Genomic DNA, 25,693 nt, shown 5'->3' with positions numbered 1-25,693 from the left:
TATAAAGTTCTTTGTAATAATTGTTTCATTTTCCACTTTTTAGTCATTTATTCAAAATGAAGTTGACACTGCATAGACAACGACATAAAAATATTTACTAAACCAATTTACCAATAATTTTAGTTATTTAGTTATTCGTCTCAACTAAGCTCGTGGTTGACGGTAGGGCAAGAAATCAGCCAACCGTGACGAACAGTTCACCCACGAAAGTCAACTGATCAAACGATTGCCCGCTAGTTTTATATCCAGAGGCGTAGCGACGGCGGGGCGGGGGGGGGGGGGGTGCGGACCGCACCGGTAGACACCATTTAGAGGGGTTACGCCATGGCAAAAATAGCAAAAAGTACAGAAGAAAAATGCTTGTTGCCAGTTGCATATATATATATATATATATATATATATATATATATATATATATACATATATATATATATATATATGTATATATTGTTTCTTGGGGGGGGGTGACACCACGAAGTGCAGCACAGGGTGACACCCCACCTAGCGACGCCACTGTTTATATCTTATCTCCCCTTTTATTATTTTATGCAGTAATTTTAAAATTAAATTGTCGATCTGATTAGATTACAAATTAGATAATCTTGCATTGTCATTGAAGAAGAAGGTATCTGAAGAATTTAAAATGTTATTTAATACAAATGGTCTAAAATTGAGTTACCAGATTTGCCACAAATCCACAAACAAATAAACTGACAAACTAAAAACGGCTACTCATCCACACACGGCGTCAGATGTAATGTTCTAGTTGTAAGACATGTTCCGTTATAGAAAGTGGAACGTTTTTTCACGACTACGCATGAATCCAGCTGTAAATTTCTTGGAAATTTGTTTTATTTCCTTCTTTGATGTGTGCCAATCACAGCGTTATTTAAAACCAAAATCTTGTTTGTTTGGCTTTCAGTCGACCGTTAAACCAGCGAGGTTAGGTACAAACTTTTTTTTTAAAGACGTTATTTATCAATAGGTGAATAAAGTTACTAACAAAAAGAAATGTTCACAAAACAGACATTTCCAGGACTGGGGAATTCATATATTAAAAGTAAATATCTCAACAAAAAGCTAAAACATGACTTAATACATCTAAATACACACTAAAATTTGACTTAATACACACAAATACACGCTAAAACTTGACTAAATACACCCAAATACACGCTAACACTTGACTTAATACATCCAAATACACGCTAAAACGACCTAATACATCCAAATACACGCTAAAACTTGACGTAATACATCCAAATACACGCTAAAACTTAACTTAATACACCCAAACACGCTAAAACTTGACGTAATACATCCAAATACACACGCTAAAACTTGACGTAATACATTCGAATAAACACGTTAAAACTTGACTTAATACATCCAAATACACGCTAAAACTGACTTAATACATCCAACTAGGTTACACGCTAAACCTGACTTAATACATCCAAATACACACGCTAAAACTTGACTTAATACACCCAAATACACGCTAAAACTTGACTACTTAATACACCCAAATACACGCTAAAACCTGACTTAATACATCCAAATACACACGCTAAAACTTGACCTAATACATCCAAATACACGCTAAAACTTGACTTAATACATCCAAATACACGCTAAAACTTGACTTAATACATCTAAATACACGCTAAAACTTGACCTAATACATCCAAATACACACGCTAAAATTGACTTAATACCCAAATACACGCTAAAACTTGACTTAATACATCCAAATACACGCTAAAACTTGACTTAATACCCAAATACACGCTAAAACTTGACTTAATACATCCAAATACACGCTAAAACTTGACTTAATACATCTAAATACACGCTAAAACTTGACCTAATACATCCAAATACACACGCTAAAATTTGACCTAATACATCCAAATACACGCTAAAACTTGACTTAATACATCCAAATACACGCTAAAACTTGACTTAATACATCTAAATACACGCTAAAACTTGACCTAATACATCCAAATACACACGCTAAAATTGACTTAATACCCAAATACACGCTAAAACTTGACTTAATACCCAAATACACGCTAAAACTTGACTTAATACATCCAAATACACGCTAAAACTTGACCTAATAAATCCAAATACACACGCTAAAAATTGACTTAATACCCAAATACACGCTAAAACTTGACTTAATACATCCAAATACACGCTAAAACTTGACCTAATAAATCCAAATACACACGCTAAAAATTGACTTAATACCCAAATACACGCTAAAACTTGACTAAAGACATCCAAATACTCGCTAAAACTTGACCTAATACATCCAAATACACGCTAAAATTGATTTCATAACTCCAGCTACCCGTGATGATGTTGCACGATTTTAAATATAAACAACCGACAATTCATCTTTACATTACTATCTAAAACATCCTTGAGACTTTAACCCTTTACATCTGAAACGAACCAAATAAAAAAACAGATGTGGAACACTTCAATACCACTCTGTTGTGTTTGAATGAGTTTCGGTCTGTGGGTAGCATGTAGGAAACGATACTAATGACTCACCAAACTGTTTTAAGCTGAAGTGTAGCCAACTTGATGATATAATTACTTTGATTATGATCCTTGAACTCACAGAAAGTGAAAGCTCATCTTTGAGGGAACTTAGATACATGCATGTGTGTGTTCGTGTGTGTGTGTTCGTGTGTATGTGTGAGTTTATATGTGTGTGAATGTATAATTTTTCAATTTCCTTATTCAAACACAGGTGTTTTAGGTGTCTTGTAGATGAAACTTTACAAATTCATTCCCTTTCTCCGCGGCCTCTGGATAGAGCGCTAGACTGCTAACCCGAAAGTATCGAGTTCGAATCCAGGTTCAAGTCAGTATAACGTCACTGAGTCTAACCAGCTCTAATGAGTACCTGACCCACGTTAAGGAAAGTAAAGGCGGCTTGGCATAGTGCTGACAATGCTACCCCTTCATTTACCGATGCTATAGAAAAGGTGAAGTCTATTTCATGGACCGTCTGGTTCGAAAATGGAACTTTACAAATCAGTCTAGTTAGCATGATTTATATTTATATGTGCTAGATCTATGTATATGTTTAATTATGATTGCGATCACTAGCTCCAGATATATAGCTTGAGTGTGTTGTACTTGATTACCGTGTCGGGTGATAGCACACAGCTGATGTCCCTAACGCCTCTAGTTCAAGTATCCCTAAAGATTGCACTGTCAGGGAACATTCGTTCAAACTGTCAGGGAACATACGTTCAAACTGTCAGGGAACATACGTTCAAACTGTCAGGGAACATACGTTCAACAGGGACATGTATTTCTTTAATTGATTAAATTGTTTTCTAAGTTATGATTAATTTTGCTTTTTTTTATTAGAACTAACTTACTTAAATATTCAGTTATATTTAGTTTTTAGAGCTTTGTAATTTAAGTAATAAAAAACAAAGGGCATTTTAATTTATTTTATTTTACAAGTATGACAAAAAGTTCAATTCATCATCATATTGAAATAATAAATGTATCAGTTACATTACAATCGAACAAAAATATCTGCAGTCTTGAGACAACTAATGACTGGGTATCTTTACCACAAGTATCTTGTACCAGAGGATTCAGCACACAGGTTTAACTTTGAGAGTCGGCAATTTTGTGCTGTCCAGCCACTCATGAAAATGTACTTTTCTTAATTCAAAAAATTAAAAAACAGAAATTTGTAAGAAAACAAAACTTGCTAAAAACGAACACATTGGAACATTTGACAGTCGTGATTCAATCTTCTTCTTCTTTGTACTTACTTTAAGTATAGGAAGGGATTCCCTCCAACACAATTAAGTATTACCTGTCAACTGATCTATGCATCTTAAAGGCCGTTGACTCCAATTTGAGCCTGCTTTTCTTTTTGGCTTTGCTTCCATAGCCCTTGTCCAACCAAGAACAAACTACAAGGCAGCAGTTGTTTGATTTTGGATTTGTCTCTTCTAGAAGAGTGGCTGTCCCAAGTTATTAAGCCTCATCTGCCCGAAGGTTCGAACTCGAGACATCGGTTTAGCAACCATGAGCTTTACCGACTCGAACACGCTACCCTCTATTCAAAATGGAAGAGTTCAGAGTGTATTCATCATGGTACGGTAACTGGAACATAGGTATGTGACACTTCTGCTGGCTCCTAGTTTAGCTCCTAGTTTAGTGCACTACCTAGGCTACTCCTGTATTCCTATATATTTCTTAATGCGAGTACTCGCAACAAGGGATAGCGCCAAGTAAATGTAAAACGGAATGGCCCCGAGCACATTAAACAAACACGGGTGGCCCCAAGTATACGCAACACAGGATGGCCCCGGTTGTCTCTACCATAGGATGGCCGCCAATAAGTTTGATGACGATCCACAAATGTCCTCTTTCACATCCAATAATGAATGTCCCTTTTGTAAATCAACTACTGGATGGCCCTCTTATAAATCCAACACTGGATGGCCCTCTTATAAATCAACCACTGGATGGCCCTCTTATAAATCAAACATTGGATGGCCCTCTTATAAATCCAACATTGGGTAGTCCTCTTATAAATCCAACACTGGATGGCCCTCTTATAAATCCAACACTGAATGGCATGAAAAGTTCTTCACCAGTTCTCAAATTCGCACCACAGGACACCCAGCAGTCTATAAAAAGAAATTGTAAAGTTTTTTCAATACAATCTTAAGTCATATAATGTTAGATGTATTGTTCAACTTAAAAATTAGCCTCATTGAAGCCACTCTACCAAACAAAACTCATACAGTGAATGCCGAGAATATTTTACCATGTACACAGGTTCCGTGTTGGCGTAAATAGCAATCACTCCACCAAACATAACTCATACAGTGAATGCCGAGAATATTTTACCATGTACACAGGTTCCGTGTTGGCGTAAATATTTTCTATGAATGCCGAGAATATTTTACCATGTACACAGGTTCCGTGTTGGCGTAAATATTTTCTGTCTCTGGCGGTCTCAAGTTCCACACGGGTGACGTCATCTGAATGTAGGCACTCACTGGTCGACACGACTGTCCACTGCTGGACAACAGGCTCTCAACATACAAGTTGACCACCTTGTACAGTACTTTGTAGTAGTCCTAGAAAAAAGACATAGAACTATACTGGTATGTTTTAATATTATATTCAGTGGCGTAGCCAGGATCGTCTCAAGGGGGGGGGGGGGGGGGGGGGGTTCCAATTTTTACCCGGGGACAAACTTTCGATTTGCATCCCCCCCCCCTCAAACTTTCGATTTGCACCCCCCCCCCCCTCAAACTTTCGATTTGCATCCCCCCCCCCTCAAACTTTCGATTTGCACCCCCCACTCAAACTTTCGATTTGCACCCCCCCCCCTCAAACTTTCGATTTACACCCCCTTCATACTTTATATATCTATACCGAGGGGTCTATGGGGGGGGGGGTTATGACCCCCCCTAACCCCCCCTCTGCCTACGCCACTGATTATATTGACTATCATAAAAATGGAGAGCAGTTTGGTTATGACCTAAGCTGGTTATGACCTAAAAAGGTTGGGGTTAACCTGACGAAAGACCTCACAGCCATGGTTATGACCTTAATTAAAAGGTACCGCTTCCAAAACGTTTAGCTGCAGTTGGAAGAAATATGACCTGTTGGTCTAGAAAAAGACCTCACTACCTTAAAATGTAGCCGAAAAGAAGACCTTACCAACTTGGATATAACTTTAAATAACTGACTTAGATAAAGACCTCATTAGATTGAGTATAATCTGCAGACCTAGATAAAAATACCTGCTCAGGTATGACCTAGAAAAAGACCTTATCAATGTTTATTTGAGGCTAGAATATTGAACTAGAGAAAGATTTTATTTTTTATTATGACTTTAGAATACTGGCCAAACAAAAGACCTTGCCAATGTGACTAGTTGAGCTAGAGAAAGACCTTACCAGCGTGGGAATGACCTGCTGACCTAGATAAAGACCTTACCAGCGTGGAAATGACCTGCTGACCTAGATAAATACCTTACCAGCGTGGGAATGACCTGTTGACCTAGAGAAAGACCTTACCATCGTGGGAATGACCTGCTGACCTAGACCTAGATAAAGACCTTACCAGTGTGGGAATGACCTGCTGACCTAGATAAAGACCTTACCAGTGTGGGAATGACCTGTTGACCTAGAGAAAGACCTTACCAGTGTGGGAATGACCTACTGACCTAGATAAAGACCTTACCAGCGTGGGAATGACCTGTTGACCTAAAGAAAGACCTTACGAGCGTGGGAATGACCTGTTGACCTAGAGAAAGACCTTACCAGCGTGGGAATGACCTTCTGACCTAGAGAAAGACCTTACCAGCGTGGGAATGACCTACTGACCTAGATAAAGACCTTACGAGCGTGGGAATGACCTACTGACCTAGAGAAAGACCTTACCAGCGTGGGAATGACCTACTGACCTGGATAAAGACCTTACCAGCGTGGGAATGACCTGCTGACCTAGATAAAGACCTTACCAGCGTGGGAATGACCTGTAGATGACACGACTTGACGGCACCAACCAGCAGGGGGATGTTGATACAGTTGTCGTTGTCCAGCCGGTCCAGTAAGGAGGTCAGCACATACAACAGGCCGCTCTCTTCTGCTCCGCTCCTGGAAGTCACAGAGGGAAACATTCAAGTAACCGATCTAACTATGATGTCTACAGAGGGAAACATTCAAGTACCTGATCAGACTATGATGTCTACAGAGGGAAACATTCAAGTACCTGATCAGACTATGATGTCTACAGAGGGAAACATTCAAGTACCTGATCAGACTATGATGTCTACAGAGGGAAACATTCAAGTACCTGATCAGACTATGATGTCTACAGAGGGAAACATTCAAGTACCTGATCAGACTATGATGTCTACAGAGGAAAACATTGAAACTTTTTTGTTCTACCCAGGCTTTGTAAAACATTGTCTTAAAACGATGAAAGATCAGGGTCGGAGTGGTCGAGTCGGTAAAGCTCATGGTTGCTAAACCGAAGTCTCGAGTTCGAACCCTTGGGCAGATGAGGCTTGATAGCTGGGTACAGCAACTCTTCTGGAAGAGACAACTCCAAAATTAAACAACTGTTGTAGGTGGACGAAGGCTATGGAAGGAAATCCCAAAAGAAAAGCAGGCTGAAATCGGAGTCAACGGCCTATATGGCGCATACACTTAATTGTGTTGGAGGGGAAACTTTTCCAACACTAGAATTTAGAACGAAGAAGAACACGAAAGAACTAAAGTAGGAACAGAGAGAAGTTAATTCAAGACAATGTTTTTCTTAACATCTACTCACAGACCAGTGAACATGATCTTCTCATGTTGATCCGAACCCAGCCTCACGCGTTCAATGAATGCCAGAACACTCTCAGGGTTGAAGATGTCGTCTGTGTATTTGTAGTGGGTCACGTGGTACTTGTCATATGCCTGGTGAGAGAAAGACTACGTTTATTTAAAAGACGTTTCGTGAGAGTTAACCTGTTTGTGTGACCTCGGCATATGAAGGGATATTGTGGTCAGCACTATGCCCAGTCGTCTTTACTTTCCTTAACGTGAGTACCCATCAAAGCTTGGTCAACTGACTTGAACCCGGATTCTAACTTTCAGGTTAGCAGTCTAGCTCTCTATCGCTGTGCCACTCAGTTCCCCATTAACAGAATGATCAGACCTTTATTTTCTAAATCTCGAGAATGTTTTAGTGCATAAAATATAACATTGACACTATATTTATAATCAGACATGGACACAGTGATCAGACCTTTGTTTTTTTCTTGTGACGTAATGTGATGGTCAGTTTGTGTTCCTGCCAGTAGGGACCTGTGGTTATCGTTCCTGCCTCCACGTCCATTTGGTCGCAGTGGATGACCTCGTTCTTGCTGGCCGGCAGATAGTGACTGACCACCTAATTAACACAGTCAATCAAATATAAGTATTTTACAATGTAATTTACCAGACAACATTGTGTTTCCATAGTTACAAGAAGGTGACGTCACCTGTTTGTCCGAGTCTCGAGGTTCGAACGCTATGATGACCGTGATCCGATGCTGTAGCACCAGCGTCCAGAAGTTTGTCACAGGTGTGTCCACAGGTAAAGGTGTTAACATATGCTGATTTGGTTTGGTTAAGCTCTGTTCAAAAGTTAATATTTGTATCATTGACCACGGGAATGGTTTAATTTTATTCACACCCATATGTGTGACGTAGGCATACTCTGATAACGAATTCCATTCATCCGCTGTTCACACCCCACATCCCCCTCAACCCACTTTATCCCTGACAACACGACTCTTCTTACCGGAAGTAGAATCACGCTCTTGTTATCTGCACTTTTTCGGTATTGGCCAGACAAATTTACTTTATACCCTGCCAAATTGAAGGTTTATTCATTAGAAGTAAAAAAAAAATATAGTATTGTATAAACCATTTCTTTGTAGTATGAATATTGAAATATTTATAGTGAAATATTATGTTTACGCTTTCAGTATAGGTAAATATTAAAATCGTTTTTCACGGTTTTTGTCTATTGAATCTAATTTGAATATTTTGTTTTATTTGTGTTGTAAGAAACAAACGAGCTTAACTGTGACAACGTAGTCATGCATGCAGTTCACTTTATTTTACAGGTAAATTTGGTAAACAGCTTATATAAACTGGTTACCTGGTGCCAGGGTGTAAACTGATTACATGGTGCCTGAGTGTAAACTGGTTACCTTGAGTGCAAGCCCTCCTGTGTAAACTGGTTACCTGGTGCCTGAGTGTAAAGCCTGCCGTGTAAACTGATTACCTTGTGCCTGGGTGTAAACTGGTTACCTGGTGCCTGAGTGTAAAGCCTGCCGTGTAAACTGATTACCTTGTGCCTGGGTGTAAACTGGTTACCTGGTGCCTGAGTGTAAAGCCTGCCGTGTAAACTGATTACCTTGTGCCTGGGTGTAAACTGGTTACCTGGTGCCTGAGTGTAAAGCCTGCCGTGTAAACAGATTACCTTGTGCCTGGGTGTAAACTGATTACCTTGTGCCTGGGTGTAAGACCTGCCGTGTAAACTTGTCTCATCCACCAGCTGATGCAGGTAACGGCTGATCCGACTTTTTCTGTTGCCTTTCAGGTAGTTGCTGCCGTCTATGATACAGTTACACACCGCCTGTGGAACAAAATCTATGATACAGTTACACACCGCCTGTGTAGATAATCACCAGCGATATTTTAGAACCGTAACTAAAAATATTTAGTTTTATTCCCGTACCTAGCGTGATTATATTCTAATACAAAAGTGGAGTTTTAAAATTCGGTTCTAACAGTGTGCCATATAGTTGTGTACTGGTCGTTGTGAAGCCTTGACGTATATGTTTAATGAAGACCGATACTAGAAATAAAAAGTGCTTGACTCCAGTCCGGGTGACTGAGACTGGTGCTGTCCACAGTATCCTTTCATACACCGAGGCTAGAAACACATTTGGACTCTACTTCACCCCACACTCTCCCGGGCCGTCTAGTTTTCCTTCTTCTTCGTTCTGAATTATATAATGCCGAAGATTTCCTCCTCAACAATTACGTGGCAACTTGTTAAGCGCCATTTCCACCATTGACTCCGACTTCAGCCTGCTTTTCTTTTTGTATTTGCTACCACAGCCATTGTCTAACCAAGAACAAGATGCAGGGCAATAGTTGTTTGATGGTGGAGTTGTCTCTCCAAAGATAAGTTGTCGTCTCAGCTATCGATCTCATCTGTCCGAGGACCGAACTAAGGACTTTGGAGGTTGGCTATCAAACTCGTCTGCCCAACCCATCCGTCCCTCGTCCCCCCCCCCCCCATCCCCCACCTTCTGGTTTAGAAGGGTATTTTATTTTTATTTTGTGATTGAAATAGCTTTCAAATTAAATATTTTCATTAGAACTTGAAATTGGAATGTTTACCGTAAACTCCTTCTCGGCGTAGGTCAGTCCTGAGAATGTCCTCATGTCCATTCTTGATGTCCTGTCTTGGACATCTTCTGTCTGGACATTTGTACCGGCACACAACACGGCCACCTGTACCACCTTATGGAGGAAGATGTACTGCTCCTGTGGTAAGTGGGGTTAGGGTTAGTGTGTGTATCTGTTAGGGTTAGTGTGTGTATCTGTTAGGGTTAGTGTGTTTATCTGTTAGGGTATGGGTTAGTGTGTTTATCTGTAGAACCTTATGGAAGAAGATGTACGTAAATGTGTATTGTAAGTGCTTGTCATTACCCAGACCTCACGTGGTCAATAGCTCGTGGTGCTTTATCTTCTAAATTAATCATTTGTATTTTATGGGTCAACAATTTGATCCTAGCGTGGTGAACTTTGAAGTTTAGATTGAACCTCAAGTCCACAATTATTTTTATGTGAATATCTTACCTTTCCTCTCCTGCCAGCTAGCGTTGATGTAATACTGTAATTTATTACCCATAAAGATTTTTTTTTTAAATACGGCGACAAAATGAAAGGGTGATATCTCTTCTCGTCAGATCTGTCGTTATAGACTCACCGCAGTTTGTACCATGTGCATCCGGTCCTGACGTAGCCGCCATATTGTGTTGAAGAAGTCCATGTAGCCAGTGGACTTAATGTCGTGTAGGATCAGTTCAAGGGCGATAAACGTCCCTGTGTTGGCCACGCCCCCACTATAAAGAAACCAAAGAACAAACATACATTGTGGTTTTTTATCTACTTTAATCTAAACTCTCTTAACATGACTTTAAGATTTTCGTTTATAACCATGTTGAATAAATACTCATTAAGATGTAGCGATTTATCATTTTGCGAGAAGATTATTTTAAAACATTTTTTCATAATCTCTTAGATTATTTGCGTTAATCTCCCAAAATCTGTGTAGTCCAATAATTTTCAGTTTTAAACCAGCTGAGTTTACTAACAAATGTCTCAACTCCATCCCCATATTCCAATTCCAGTATTAAATAACCTGCTCTGTAAGCTTATTGGCACAAGAGAAGGAAAGTGGAATAAGGATATATATTACTTTATTCTTTTATCATTTTTTTTTATAAAAGTAGTCTGAATTCAACGAGTTTTCTAGAGGACGTTTCATGCATGCGGTGGTCACTTGGTTAACGCACCCAAGCAGGTCAGCAGGAGATAGAAGGAACCCTAGCTACGCCACTGTTTAGTGGGAAATATTTTGTTTGACTCAACTCACCTGCAGTGAACCAGGGTTGGCCTACATGACGGATATGACGTCACTCTCTGCTGGAAATCGACCAGACTCCACAAAGATGGCGGGATTCCTTTATCCGGCCAGGCGGTGTAGTGATATTGTAGGACAATGTGAAGCGGCTTCTCTCTCTGTGTCGTTGATGCATGCGCGTTAAAAATACAAGACACGTAGGTATAAATTTTTAATGCTTTAAAAAGATCTAATTATCCTAATTATTAAGCTCCCACTAAACTCTATTGCCTACCTTATTAAGCTTCAGCCTAAGTTCACTAAAGTCCATTGCCTACCTTATTAAGCTCCCAATTGACCTCATCGCCTACCTTATTAAGCTTCCACTAAACTCCATTGGCTATCTTATTAAGCTCCCACTAAACTCCATTTCCTACCTTATTAAGGTCCCGCTAAGCTCCATTGCCTACCTTATTAAGCTCCTAATAAGCTAATACTAAACTCCATTGCCTACCGATTAAGCTCCCACTAAACTCCATTTCCTACCTTATTAAGCTCCCACTAAGCTCCATTGCCTACCTTATTAAGCTCCCATTAAACTCCATTACTTACCTTATTAAGCTCCAGCCTACGGACAGTAAAGTCAGCAAAGACCTGGCTACTGGCTAGCCTGACTCTGACGTCACCAAACACAATGTCCCCGTCATCACGCCAGTACTTCTCTAATTTTTCCTGAGGTCATCACAGGTAATTAGCATGACGTCATACCATTCAATACAGCATCACTCAACATATTATACATGTTTAGAAATATCAGAAACGCAATTTCACGTAAATTTAGCGATTCTTCGTTTCTTTTAATCAAAACTATTCCCCATCTAAATTAGGTTTAGGTATTATCGTCTTCTAATGTCAAATGTCGAGAAATCAAACGTTTTGTGATAGAATTAAGCGCAATCAAAACCACTTGACAGTCATCGACAGCATGTCCCCGCCCATGAAAACTGACGTCACCTGAATGACATCAGCCAGTACTCACGTGATGCTCAGAGACCAACATGACAACCTTCTCCACCTTCTGTTCCCACAACATCCGTACAAACTCTATGACGCTGGTTTTGGTGGGGGCTGTGAGGGGAAACAACTCTTATGATTGTCCTTCTAACTTGTATTGAACGATTTAATACTGGGACTATAAACAATGTACATCTAACTTGTATTAAACGATTTAATACTGGGACTACATACAATGTTCATCTAACTTGTATTAAACAATTTATTACTGGAACTATAAGCAATGTACACAGTGGCGTAGCGAGGTTGGGTGTCACCCGGTGCGGCACTTAATGGTGTCACCCCCCCCCCCCCCCCCCAGAGGCATAGATACCCTTCCCAGGGACAAACTTTCAAATTTTCGATTTTCACCCCCCCCCCCCTCAAACTTTCGATTTGCACCCCCCTCAAGTTTTCGATTTGCACCCCCCCCCCCTCAAACTTTCGATTTGCACCCCCCCCCCTCGAGTTTTTCTCTATATATTTTGCTATTTTTTGCCTTGGTGTCACCCCCCTAAATGGTGTCACCCGGTGCGGTCCGCACCCCCCGCCCCCCCCCTCGCTACGCCCCTGAATGTACATCACAGACAGATGTTGCCCATATATCAGGGTACAGATGATGTTATCAATGGAAAAGGAAAGTTCGGTACATGCTGTAGTTATTTATTAAATTAGGTAAATTAAATCGCATTAAACTACAGACTAGTCATGCTTCATGCTTTTGATTAAAATAAAATTTGGATTACCTTGAGAGGCGATGTAGATTGATTTGTTCGATGAACTCTAAAACAAAACAGGAACATTACTACTGCAACCGTTTACAATTTTTGTCTAAAAATACACCGTAACTAATTGTCTTTTTTCCGAGATATTTAGCTTCTGATATACCAAATATTGTATGTGAAGTTAAGCGAAAAAAGTTTTAAAAAGTGATAATAACAATATCTGATAAAGTCACTATAATATTTGATATAATCACTATAATATCTGATAAAGTCACTATATTACCTGATACAGTTACTCTAATATCTGATAAAGTCATTACGCTTGAAACAAAACAGGCAACAATAAAACAATAATTAAATCATGTCTTGTGTGTCCTAAGCTGTAATGTCCATCAATGTCGTTTTTTTTCCAACATGATTTTTAGCGCAATTTCCATACGAACAATTGCGATTATTAACTCGTCATTTCTGGATGTATGAATGGATGGATGTGTGTCCGCAGCTTTAAGTGGTATCTCCTCCTCAACGAAGCTATATCGAGGACTAGTTCCAAAAGCAAATATGTTAAGCAAGTTCCGAGGATGATTGTGGGTCAAAAAATTCCCGGAATTCCTTCCTGGATTTCCCAGAAAAGCCAAAAAAACTCGAAAAAATGCAGTTTTTGGCCCATATCTTGGCAACCAGACCACTTAGCGACTTGAAACATTTACCAATCGATTCCTGCCATAATTTAGAACAATATTGCTGAAGAAAGTTTTCAAAAATATTCTTTCGTTCGGTTACTAACAATTTTTTTAAATTACATAAACACCTACAAACCGATCGTTCTCCTAGCTTGAATGCACCCCAGCATTATATCTATTTTTAGATAACATAAGGAAATTGCGCTTAAATTGTCACTAGACTTTTTATTAACTTATTTTTATTCCGTGTCTACCCGTTATGTCAGGACATATTCCTGGGTGTGCTGTCATAGCCCTGACCCCCACGGGAATATCTGATTGACAGTCGGGCATTACTTTCTTGTTGGCCTGAGGTCCTAACTAGCGACTTTCGAATTGCAGGTGTCCAGTCTGCAATCCTACCAATTTGTTGCCGTATTTAATGTTTTAATTATCTGTGGACACGTACTTTAGCGCAGTAAAACGAATTGTTCTCGCGATAAATATTACAATATGTTGTTCTCAAATATTTGTAGGTCAGTAGAGTTTAGGTAGGTCATTATTGCTTACATTCAAACAAAAAAAAACGCTTACCTGTATGTAAGAAGCGTTGATGTAATCAGATTTTTTCTTGTCATTTTTGGTCTTGAGTTTAACACGGGAGTGGTCGTCTGTTAGGAATTGGTTAGAGTTAACACACCGCGTGTTTGGTTAAAGTTAGGAATTGGTTAGAGTTAACACACCGCGTGTTTGGTTAAAGTTAGGAATTGGTTAGAGTTAACACACCGCGTGTTTGGTTAAAGGCATGGTTAGTGTCATGGTTAATTCTGTGTTTTATATGGCTGAATTTCTAAACACATACAATCACATACACACACACACATACACACACAGGCACACATAAGTATTCCCATGTATAGATAGAGTGGGGGAGGACGTAAAACTAACAACTCTCCAGTGTAAAATATACGTAAACATATTTTGTAACGAAAATGTCCTCATGAAAACTTCAAAATGTCGTTAAAAAAGACTCTAAGCTAATGTCATTATGTCATTTAATAAAATACAGCCCCTTAAAATCTCTATATGGCATCTTGAGAAATGTCCAGATGTCATCTTGAGAAATGTCAACATGTCATCTAATGACAGTACTCACAAGCACAGATGTTTCTCGTGAAGTTCTTGCCCCTGTTCTCACTGCTCAGTCCAACATTTGTCGTGGCCGTCACGTTCTGTGGGATGTTCTGGAACAAACAAGGTCAGGGTTCGAAACCAGAGGGGTATATTAGGTGGGGGGGGGGGGGAGATAGGCCTTCTCAAAAACTTTATTTGGCTCACAAAATGAAGACGAAGATTTGTGGAAATGTTATTTTTCTGCATTATTTAACAGAGAACCAGCGTGTATTCGAACCAGCGCTTTAGCGTTCTGATTTTGTGAGATAAATGACATTACCTCAAATTGTGAGAAAGGCGACATTACCTCAAATTGTGAGAAAGACGACATTACCTTACATTGAGTGAAAGGCGACATTACCTCAAATTGTGTGACCAAAAAGTCCTTATTGTGAGTCAGCATGTAGCTGTTGAAGCTGTCCATGTGTATTGCTGTTGCACCATACTGTATGGCACTGTTAGCGTGGTCCAAGGCACTTTGGCTGGAATCTTTAGACGATTTTTCTGGTAACACTAAATTAGGTAGACACAAACGGTTGGCACTGCTAAATATTCATTTTAATACTCTCATATTAGTTAGTTCTTTACAAAATATATCTGTATATGTTGTTTAAGGAAACGGAATTAGTAGCAATAAGTGAAACAGCTATTGGTTGAAAATAGTCACCTAAAATCTTTTTCGATATACTACATTGTGACAAAACAATGAGTTTTGTGGGCCTCTTGAATTCACCTCCAAGGAAATGATTCAAAGTTTTAGAAATAACACTCAGACCCCTGTCCATAGCGTAACACAAACGTAAAATACCACAAGACGGGTCTAGACTAAGACGGCTTTTTGACGTGGAGATTGACCTACACCAGACGTGGCGAAAAACAGATAATAAGCCTGGGTGGAAAGTAGTGATTCAGGCACCAAAATCCCTCCGTTGAATGTAGAGCCTAAAGGATTGAAAGATGTGTGCCCACGCAGTGGAACAACGACAAATAAGAGACCACATAACTTAATATTGTAAAAAACTTTGAAAGTAAAAGACACCGTTTTCTGTTATAATTATGAAATTCAATGCCTGTGTCAGGTCCTTTTTAGATCGTAGAGGATAGTAACAGAACGGTGCAGCTGTTGGTTGGGCTCCGGTTAGAATTAGTCGTACGGTAAGGATGGCAAGGTGAGTTAGACGAGATAAGTTTCAAATGTTTACCTCTAACAGTTGCTACAAACATTTACCTATGACAATTATGTGTAACAAATGTTTACCTCGAACAGTTGCTACAAACATTTACCTATGACAATGTGTAACAAATGTTTACCACCAAACTGTAACAAAAGTTTACCTTTAACAACAGTAACAAACATTTACATAATACAATATGTAACAAAAGTTTACCTCGAACGTGTTTGGTCTTGTGTCTCATGGAGACATTGAGATCAGTTAGTTCCATGTCCTGTAGTAGAGACTTGTCTTTCTTCGTCTGTCTCATTCTCCTGCACCTCCTAGCGTACAAGACAAGAACATGATATAAAAGTTGACGTTTACACCATTGTACGGCTCGAGGGGTGCATGGAATTTGTTGTTCAAACCTTTATCAAGTTTGACCAGTGGCTTGTATCGTTTGTAAAACACACACGCACACATACTCACACACATACTCACACACACACACACACACTCACACACACACAAACACACACACACACACAAACACACACACACACACAAAGTCTAGAAGGTTTAGTATCTAGCGGGTTATGACTGTAGCTGTAAGGATTAGGATGAAACCACGAGAGGGAATATTGAAAAATGAGTTACCAGCAGGTGATTAACGATACTGTTAGGATTAGGATTAAGCCGCTGATTGAGCCACCAAATATTAACAGCATTATGAACGGATCAGCGGATACAGCTGAAAATAGATTTTTAAAAAAAAAACATTCAGTTATCACAACTTTTCCCATAACAATGGTAAAGTATAAAGCAGAACAATTGTAAAGTATGAAGCAGATGTATGGTAAAGTTTGATGCAGAACAGTGGTAAATTATAAAACAGTACTATGGGTGAAGTATGAAGCAGAAAAATAGCAAAGTATGAAGCAATTATTTTTAAATAAACAAATTAACAAAGCTCGAAACCCGTATTTGTTTAATTATTTTACGTGATCAGTTCAATCGTGTTGTATTGAATTACTCTGAAAGTATGGTGTTCACTTAGTGCTGGCTGAAACACCATGTCATCATTTTAATTGTGTCCGTTAAGTAATTGTTCTAGTAGCCATATTCCAATCAGCTTAATGAACGCTAATTAAAACAAACTTAGGTCCAGTACCCCGGTCACAAAAGTCTCCCTGAAACCCAGACAAGCACCCGCTGAGACAGGTCCCGTTGGTGTGGTCACAGTGTCCGTGTCGGCATCTAGAGCTACAGTTTTGGCTGCAGTTGTCGCCGTATGTACCTTCATCACATTCTGTTCAGATCACAAGAAACTAGATCAGTTAACAGAAGAACGATATTTATATTTATATGTATATATATATATATATATATATATATATATATATATATATATATATATATATATATATATATATATATATATATATATTTATATATATATATACATATATATATCTTGCTGACCATGTTGACAAAGGTCCCCATGCCTCCCCGCAGGACAGTCCCTACAGTGTCCACTGATGGTGTCACACAGCCGGTTCTTGCATGCCTCAGTACATCTCTGGGCACAGTTCACGCCGTAGAAAGAATCATCACAATCTGAAAGGTCAAACAGGTACCTGGTCAGCATGACCTTCCTCTAGGGGTCTACGATACAACATAGTCCAAACCAGTTTATCATTAGGGATCGGATACTAATTGAATGCTACTTTATTTCAAGTATATTCAGTGTAAATAAAAACAACATAGCATTGGGATATAACTGTTAGCTAGTTGTGCTTTATGTGATGATGTGATGTGTCTTTATATACAGACAACGCTGTCAGGAGTGTAAGATTTGTTAACAGGATCCTTACTGCGGTTACAGGCGTCCCCTTGCTTGCCAACATGACATGCATGACAGCTGCCATTGACATGATGACACTTGTTGTCCAGACATAAATCACTGCAGCTGTTCTTGCACTGAGGGCCATAGAATCTGTCAGCACATGCTGTAAATGTAGTTAAATACAGTGTTGAGTCTGCATTAGGGTGGTCTGTCTCAATTACATACGTTCTGTTTTGGTAAGTTGACTTATACTGTCAGACGTTTAAATACAGTGTTAGATTCTTCATTAGAGTGGTCTCGTGTCGTTAAAATTGTCGCAGCAAGATGCGTTGTGTTCAGCAAGATGCGTTGTGTTTTGGTGAGTTACCTTCTATTTCCAGACATCCTCTCTTTTACTAATTTGTGAGCTGTACTCACCCTATACACGTGTTGATTGAATATATCACGTTCAGTGATTCATATATATCGCACCTATACTCCTGTCTCCATTAGTTGCAAATAGGTTAAGTTTACCTTATCCTCTGCTGTTATATGGGTTACATTTACTTAATTTCTGTTATGTAGATCAGCTGAGCCTAAACACAAAAGCTCAGGCTGACACTAGGTTTCTATGTTGTCATATTTGTATGCCCTACACATTCTACAAAATAATTGCTAATTAAATGTAGAACTCACCTACGTCACACCTCTCACCCACAAACCCTTCCGCACAACCAGAAGGACATCCGCCGGTACTGACAAAGCAGGTTTCTGATTGGTTGGCACAGTTGCAGGTGTGTTCACACTCTCGACCAAACCGTCCGTGTTGACACACCGAATCTGGTACAAATGGTTCATGTTTTGTTTATTATCAAGTTTGAATGAAAACTTTAACAAAACCTAATTTGCTTAACGTTGTGTTCATGAGTTTACTGGGCTTATTTGAATGGTTACTTATGGTTTTAACAGAAGGTTTTAGATTTTAATTTTTAAGAGGTTTTAATTACATTAAAGGTTTGAAGCTCACCCAGTAGGTTGCTAGCTTTAATAACGGTTTTAATAACATGAAAGTTTAAGATATGGGGTCCAACCCATCCACAAACCTCCAAACACTTCTACCTCACACAGTGTTAAAATTTTCCCAGAGGCCGTGATTTTAGCGGACGATACAGGTGTAATCCCGGGGGTCAATACAGTGTAGGATGGTGCAGATCCTTGTCTAGTCTCTGTGTAGTTAAATATCGCCTGATTTTCTTTGGTAAACATCGAGAGCGAAAACTTATCTAGCCGCTCCGCGTGTGCTATAAGGTGAAAAAAATGACATTAATTTTATCGTGGTTTGTTTTACTGATACCTTGTCTACACTGCTCCTATAGCTAACTTACAACCCCCACAGTTCAGCCGTAGCACATCAACAGGACTTTGAGCTACAACAACACAATTCAACACCGGCTCCTGCTAAACTTCTTTCCCGTTGGTACCCAATACTTACGGGACAGATGTCGTAGAGTACATTTGTTTCAAGATCATGGTATCAAGGTTTCTTTCAGGCATTTCTTGGGTGAGGGGGGTATGTCCCCTGCCTCCGTCTCAGCTAATCAAGTGCCCCCCCCCCCCCCAAGAAAAATGTTTGAAAGAAACACTGCAAGACATACAGGGGGATAGTGTGGTCAACAATATACCCTTAGTTCCCTAAAGTGAGCCTGCTAAAGTTTTTCAGTCTTTATATTATTTAAAGTTATAAGATGTATGTGTGATCCAATCCTAGCAAATGTCGACCTTTTTATACCTAATACCGTTTGCCACATTGCAACGCTATTTTTTTTCTCTACGTTATCGTAAAGACATATCTAAAAACAAACAATCCACTGTCTCTTCATCACAACAACCTCACGACCACGGAGCCACCACCACACCAGACAACCAACTTACGATGTCTGTTGTATAACGCGACCTTGGTCACGACCTTGGGGTGAGTAAACTCGAGCCTCCACCATGGACGTGCCTCTCTGATGTCCGTGTGAGTACAGCTCCGACTGTACAAGTTACTGTCTGTGTTCCCGTCTACAGCGTTCCCCGACAGGGAACACATTTCGTTACACACGTTGTCGGAGTAGTTGCTTCTTTGTGATGTCGGCTGCTTGAGGGCCACGTTTCGCCCTGGGGAGTTCAAGGGTTAAATTAGTAATCTTTGTTGGGAGTTCAGGGGTTAAAATTTGTACTCTGTATTGGGAGGACAGGGGTTCTGGGTTCAAGGGTTAACATTAGTACTCTGTTCTGAAGGTTCAAGAGCTAAAATTATGACTCTGTATTGTGAGTAAAAGGTTTAATAGTACTCAGTATACGGAGTACAAGGGTTAAAATTAGTACACTGTGTTGGGATTTCAATGGTTAAAATTATGATTTTTTTTTGGAGTTCAGGTTTTAAATTTTTTTAAATAATTATTTCAACTTTTTTAGCTTATAAAGTGACGTTATATTTTTCAGTGAAAAACAAAAATTTAAGTTCTAAAATTTATAATATGAAATATTGCATAATCATATTTTGAATAAATTAAATTTTCAAGGTGAAAAAACTCAACAAAATAAGGTTTCACAATTGTTTTCATTTTTTTAAACCCTCAAGCTTGTATAGATGTGTGAACAGACACTCTTATAAAATAAAGCATGCGATGTTTTATAAAAATTCTAAGATGTTAGAACAGACACACATATAAAATGATAGAAACAAATTCTAAAGGGTCAGAACATTTGTGAAAATGTTATTAATGATGTTTTTATGAGTTCAAAAATCTCTTAAAACAGACATATTCAAGTGCATGTGTCTAGATGAGTACCTCCACTGATGTGCACTCTACACAGATCCACCAATGCTGCCCCAGAGAACACAAGCTCTTGGAACTGACATGTGTCACAGTGAATGTCAATCGTCCTGTCATTCACTACTGCCATCTTTCTATTCTGACAGTTGGTGTTTTGTGAGTGACGAAAAACGATCTTCAGGTCGTCGATAGAATCTGGAACTTTAATTTTAGACCCGGTTCAACACTTTTCTACGAGAAATTAACCAGTCACTACTACTGAGCTATCAGGGTTACTAACTGTGCTAAAACAGTACACTATTAAACATGCTTTTGGAGACTCTATATAAATTTAGAACGATATTATGATATTTTTGTATTGAAAAATAAAATAAAAATATGTTCAATTACAAAGATTATAGAAAGTATATTTGTTTCATGATTATTTAATTAAATACTAAATGCTATATCACCCAGGGTATGGCTGGTTTTAAAGTTGAAGTGTAATCTTTATTATTTGAAGATCGTTAAAGTAACATAGTTAAAAACGAAAGTGCTTTAGTTACCTCCTTGTTTGAAGATCAGTCTCAACCAAGAGAAACGTTGTGGTGTTGACCATTGCATTGTAAAGTCCCTTAAAGCTGAATGACTGCATTGGTCTCCAGCTGTCCCTGTAGGTTGAGGTGGTGTTGTCGCCGATTGAGCCAAGTCCACTGTAACAATGTCAAAATATCAAGATCGTCGGGAAAAAATTGATCAAAGTTGAATGTCCTATTTAATATTGGCATTTTTAAATTATGTGAAATATGGCTAGATACTTAATGATTGTGAAATGTGGTTGGTCATTGTGAAATGCGATTAGACACTTTATGTTCGTGAAATGCGATTATACACTCGTGAAATGTGGTTAGACACTTTATGTGTGTGAAATTTGGTCAGTTACTTTACGATTGTAAAATGTGGTTAGACACTTTACGATTGTGAAATAAGGATGTACTCAAAATGGGTTAAAGAACTTAAAGACTGACAGAAAGACGACTTGTTGATTGAATACTTTTCAATATATACAAGTGATTGGTTAATAATCGCAAAGATAATTGACTAATGACAGGTTATTGATTACCGATTTGCCGGTTGGCACTTTACGATGAAAATACGATGGGTGAAGAATGAACGTAAGATGGATAAATAATTGACGCATAGTTGAAAGGTGATGGACAGATGATAATCTGATAACCTAAAAATGATAAACGTATGATGGACGGAGAATGGATAAACTGATGACTTAAGAATGATTAACGTATGATGGACGGAGAATGGATAAACTGACGACTTAAGAATGATAAACGTATGATGGACGGAGAATGGATAAACTGACGACTTAAGAATGATAAACGTATGATGGACGGAGAATGGATAAACTGACGACTTAAGAATGATAAACGTATGATGGACGGAGAATGGATAAGCTGACGACTTAAGAATGATAAACGTATGATGGACGGAGAATGGATAAACTGATGACTTAAGAATGATTAACGTATGATGGACGGAGAATGGATAAACTGATGACTTAAGAATGATAAACGTATGATGGACGGAGAATGGATAAACTGATGACTTAAGAATGATAAACGTATGATGGACGGAGAATGGATAAACTGACGACTTAAGAATGATTAACGTATGATGGACGGAGAATGGATAAACTGACGACTTAAGAATGATAAACGTATGATGGACGGAGAATGGATAAACTGATGACTTAAGAATGATAAACGTATGATGGACGGAGAATGGATAAACTGACGACTTAAGAATGATAAACGTATGATGGACGGAGAATGGATAAACTGACGACTTAAGAATGATAAACGTATGATGGACGGAGAATGGATAAACTGACGACTTAAGAATGATTAACGTATGATGGACGGAGAATGGATAAACTGATGACTTAAGAATGATAAACGTATGATGGACGGAGAATGGATAAACTGACGACTTAAGAATGATTAACGTATGATGGACGGAGAATGGATAAACTGATGACTTAAGAATGATTAACGTATGATGGACGGAGAATGGATAAACTGATGACTTAAGAATGATTAACGTATGATGGACGGAGAATGGATAAACTGATGACTTAAGAATGATAAACGTATGATGGACGGAGAATGGATAAACTGATGACTTAAGAATGATAAACGTATGATGGACGGAGAATGGATAAACTGACGACTTAAGAATGATAAACGTATGATGGACGGAGAATGGATAAACTGATGACTTAAGAATGATAAACGTATGATGGACGGAGAATGGATAAACTGATGACTTAAGAATGATAAACGTATGATGGACGGAGAATGGATAAACTGACGACTTAAGAATGATAAACGTATGATGGACGGAGAATGGATAAACTGATCACTTAAGAATGATAAACGTATGATGAACGGAGAATGGATAAACTGACGACTTAAGAATGATAAACGTATGATGGACGGAGAATGGATAAACTGACGACTTAAGAATGATAAACGTATGATGGACGGAGAATGGATAAACTGATCACTTAAGAATGATAAACGTATGATGGACGGAGAATGGATAAACTGACGACTTAAGAATGATTAACGTATGATGGACGGAGAATGGATAAACTGATCACTTAAGAATGATAAACGTATGATGGACGGAGAATGGATAAACTGACGACTTAAGAATGATAAACGTATGATGGACGGAGAATGGATAAACTGATCACTTAAGAATGATAAACGTATGATGGACGGAGAATGGATAAACTGATCACTTAAGAATGATAAACGTATGATGGACGGAGAATGGATAAACTGACGACTTAAGAATGATAAACGTATGATGGACGGAGAATGGATAAACTGATGACTTAAGAATGATAAACGTATGATGGACGGAGAATGGATAAACTGATGACTTAAGAATGATAAACGTATGATGGACGGAGAATGGATAAACTGATGACTTAAGAATGATTAACGTATGATGGACGGAGAATGGATAAACTGATGACTTAAGAATGATTAACGTATGATGGACGGAGAATGGATAAACTGATGACTTAAGAATGATAAACGTATGATGGACGGAGAATGGATAAACTGATGACTTAAGAATGATTAACGTATGATGGACGGAGAATGGATAAACTGATGACTTAAGAATGATTAACGTATGATGGACGGAGAATGGATAAACTGATGACTTAAGAATGATTAACGTATGATGGACGGAGAATGGATAAACTGATGACTTAAGAATGATTAACGTATGATGGACGGAGAATGGATAAACTGATGACTTAAGAATGATAAACGTATGATGGACGGAGAATGGATAAACTGATGACTTAAGAATGATAAACGTATGATGGACGGAGAATGGATAAACTGATGACTTAAGAATGATTAACGTATGATGGACGGAGAATGGATAAACTGATGACTTAAGAATGATTAACGTATGATGGACGGAGAATGGATAAACTGATGACTTAAGAATGATTAACGTATGATGGACGGAGAATGGATAAACTGATGACTTAAGAATGATAAACGTATGATGGACGGAGAATGGATAAACTGATGACTTAAGAATGATAAACGTATGATGGACGGAGAATGGATAAACTGATGACTTAAGAATGATAAACGTATGATGGACGGAGAATGGATAAACTGATGACCTAAGAATGATAAACGTATGATGGACGGAGAATGGATAAACTGATGACCTAAGAATGATAAACGTATGATGAAATGAAGACTGACAACATACCAAACTGGCACGCTGGACCGAACCAGCCTTTTTCACAGTTGCTATCACATTTGTGACAGGTATCTTTTGTCTGACAGTGGCACTTGTACATACAGGTGTCACCAAACCAACCACTCGGGCACCCTATAGGTAAAAGAGACACCATCAGTAAAGAGTTATCACTTTTATTTACCTGGTTAAATTGTCACTGTGTATTTACCTGGATTAAATTGTCACTTTTTATTTACCCGGATTAAATTGTCACTTCATCATTTACCTATATTAAATTGTCACTTCAACCTTTACCTGGGTGAAAATGTCACTTTATTATTTACCTCGTATATCACCAGCGAGAGCCAGATACACAAACTTGGTTGCCAGAACAAAAAGCAGCAATGTAGACATAATTATTTTCATTATCGGCGGACAACCTAATGGACATATATATATACATATATATATATATATATATATATATATATATATATATATATATATATATATATATATATATATATACAAACCAGGATAAAACTGAATAATCGGACGCTTACTTAATTACCTGTAAATCACCAGACCCCAACAAGAAAACAACACCGAGTTCTTGTTAATGACTCAATTTGTTTGTCGGTAGGTAGCGGGCACGACTGTTTCCCAGAGCCAACTCAGCTTTGATGAGTACCTGACTTACGTAAGAAAAGCAAAGGCGGCTCGGGAAATAACTGACCATGCCTCCCTTCATATGCCGATGTCATGGAAACAAATGAACTCTACTTCACCTGTTTTATTGACCGCCGTGTCCGAACGCGAAACTTTACTTTTACTAAATCATACAAGTAACCTAAAAGTTGCATGTAAAATTTCCTACTCTAAATTAAACAAACAATTAAACAATCCAATTGAATTCGCTTGACACAGTCAAAAATCCATAGCTCCATCCACTTGATATGACTATAAGAAAGCAACAGTCTTCTGATACCAGCCAAGTCTGTTCTGCCGCTCCCTCGAGTTTTCTTAGAACTTTCGTCAAGCGATGAAAGGTTCAGCTTTGTTTAGAGATGAAACTACTACATTTCCACGCACTGATTGCCTATCTGTCCACGAAAACGTCTAGATCTATTTAACGCATTAAAAAACCGGAAACACTTTTTGTTATCTAGTGCGATGCACGAAGTACTCAAACACAAACAGCACTAAGGGGAGGGGGGAGAATGGTGAAACGAGAACTAATTTCCTAGAATTAATGTAGACTACCACACCCTTAATTCAACTCTATACAGTCCATTTTAAAGTATTTTTTTGT

At 38.6% G+C, this 25,693-nt stretch overlaps 2 protein-coding genes across 2 annotated transcripts; both read right to left on the bottom strand.

Moving 5' to 3' along the window:
- Positions 1 to 3,515: 3,515 nt before the first annotated feature.
- Positions 3,516 to 19,080, bottom strand: LOC131949004 (uncharacterized). Its single transcript, XM_059310754.1, has 24 exons — positions 18,889 to 19,080; positions 18,482 to 18,625; positions 17,835 to 17,969; positions 17,443 to 17,577; positions 17,132 to 17,269; positions 16,618 to 16,711; positions 16,195 to 16,301; positions 15,168 to 15,319; positions 14,790 to 14,877; positions 14,228 to 14,304; positions 12,993 to 13,029; positions 12,233 to 12,321; positions 11,806 to 11,925; positions 11,227 to 11,372; positions 10,558 to 10,693; positions 9,966 to 10,112; positions 8,799 to 9,192; positions 8,350 to 8,417; positions 8,048 to 8,182; positions 7,813 to 7,956; positions 7,351 to 7,481; positions 6,536 to 6,671; positions 4,968 to 5,141; positions 3,516 to 4,685 (listed from the first exon to the last, which is right to left on the bottom strand). Exons 1-24 carry the CDS (start codon positions 19,049 to 19,051, stop codon positions 4,656 to 4,658), a joined length of 3,120 nt encoding a protein of 1,039 aa, XP_059166737.1. The 5' UTR covers positions 19,052 to 19,080; the 3' UTR covers positions 3,516 to 4,655.
- Positions 19,081 to 19,664: 584 nt separating this feature from the next.
- On the bottom strand, positions 19,665 to 21,285 carry LOC131949003 (fucolectin-1-like). Its single transcript, XM_059310753.1, has 3 exons — positions 21,153 to 21,285; positions 20,623 to 20,808; positions 19,665 to 19,945 (listed from the first exon to the last, which is right to left on the bottom strand). Exons 1-3 carry the CDS (start codon positions 21,208 to 21,210, stop codon positions 19,665 to 19,667), a joined length of 525 nt encoding a protein of 174 aa, XP_059166736.1. The 5' UTR covers positions 21,211 to 21,285.
- Between the last annotated feature and the right edge of the window lie 4,408 nt (positions 21,286 to 25,693).

Source organism: Physella acuta, unplaced genomic scaffold (assembly GCF_028476545.2).
Source record: "Physella acuta isolate Inbredline_101_S28 unplaced genomic scaffold, ASM2847654v3 ptg000669l, whole genome shotgun sequence".
Classification (NCBI taxonomy): domain Eukaryota; kingdom Metazoa; phylum Mollusca; class Gastropoda; family Physidae; genus Physella; species Physella acuta.
The sequence above is the reverse complement of the archived record's forward strand: the minus strand, read 5'-3'. Positions and strand labels throughout refer to the sequence as shown.

Excerpts from the sequence above, each read along its gene's own strand:
- LOC131949004 (XM_059310754.1), bottom strand. The coding sequence starts at position 19,051 with ATGTTTACCAAAGAAAATCAGGCGATATTTAACTACACAGAGACTAGA. Across the intron at positions 15,320-16,194 it reads CAAGACCAAACACGTTCGAG|TGTTACCAGAAAAATCGTCT; the intron begins GTAAACTTTTGT and ends TACCTAATTTAG. Across the intron at positions 5,142-6,535 it reads TACAGGTCATTCCCACGCTG|GACTACTACAAAGTACTGTA; the intron begins GTAAGGTCTTTA and ends TCTTTTTTCTAG.
- LOC131949003 (XM_059310753.1), bottom strand. The coding sequence starts at position 21,210 with ATGCAATGGTCAACACCACAACGTTTCTCTTGGTTGAGACTGATCTTC. Across the intron at positions 20,809-21,152 it reads ACTGATCTTCAAACAAGGAG|TTCCAGATTCTATCGACGAC; the intron begins GTAACTAAAGCA and ends CTAAAATTAAAG. Across the intron at positions 19,946-20,622 it reads TAGAGTGCACATCAGTGGAG|GGCGAAACGTGGCCCTCAAG; the intron begins GTACTCATCTAG and ends TGAACTCCCCAG.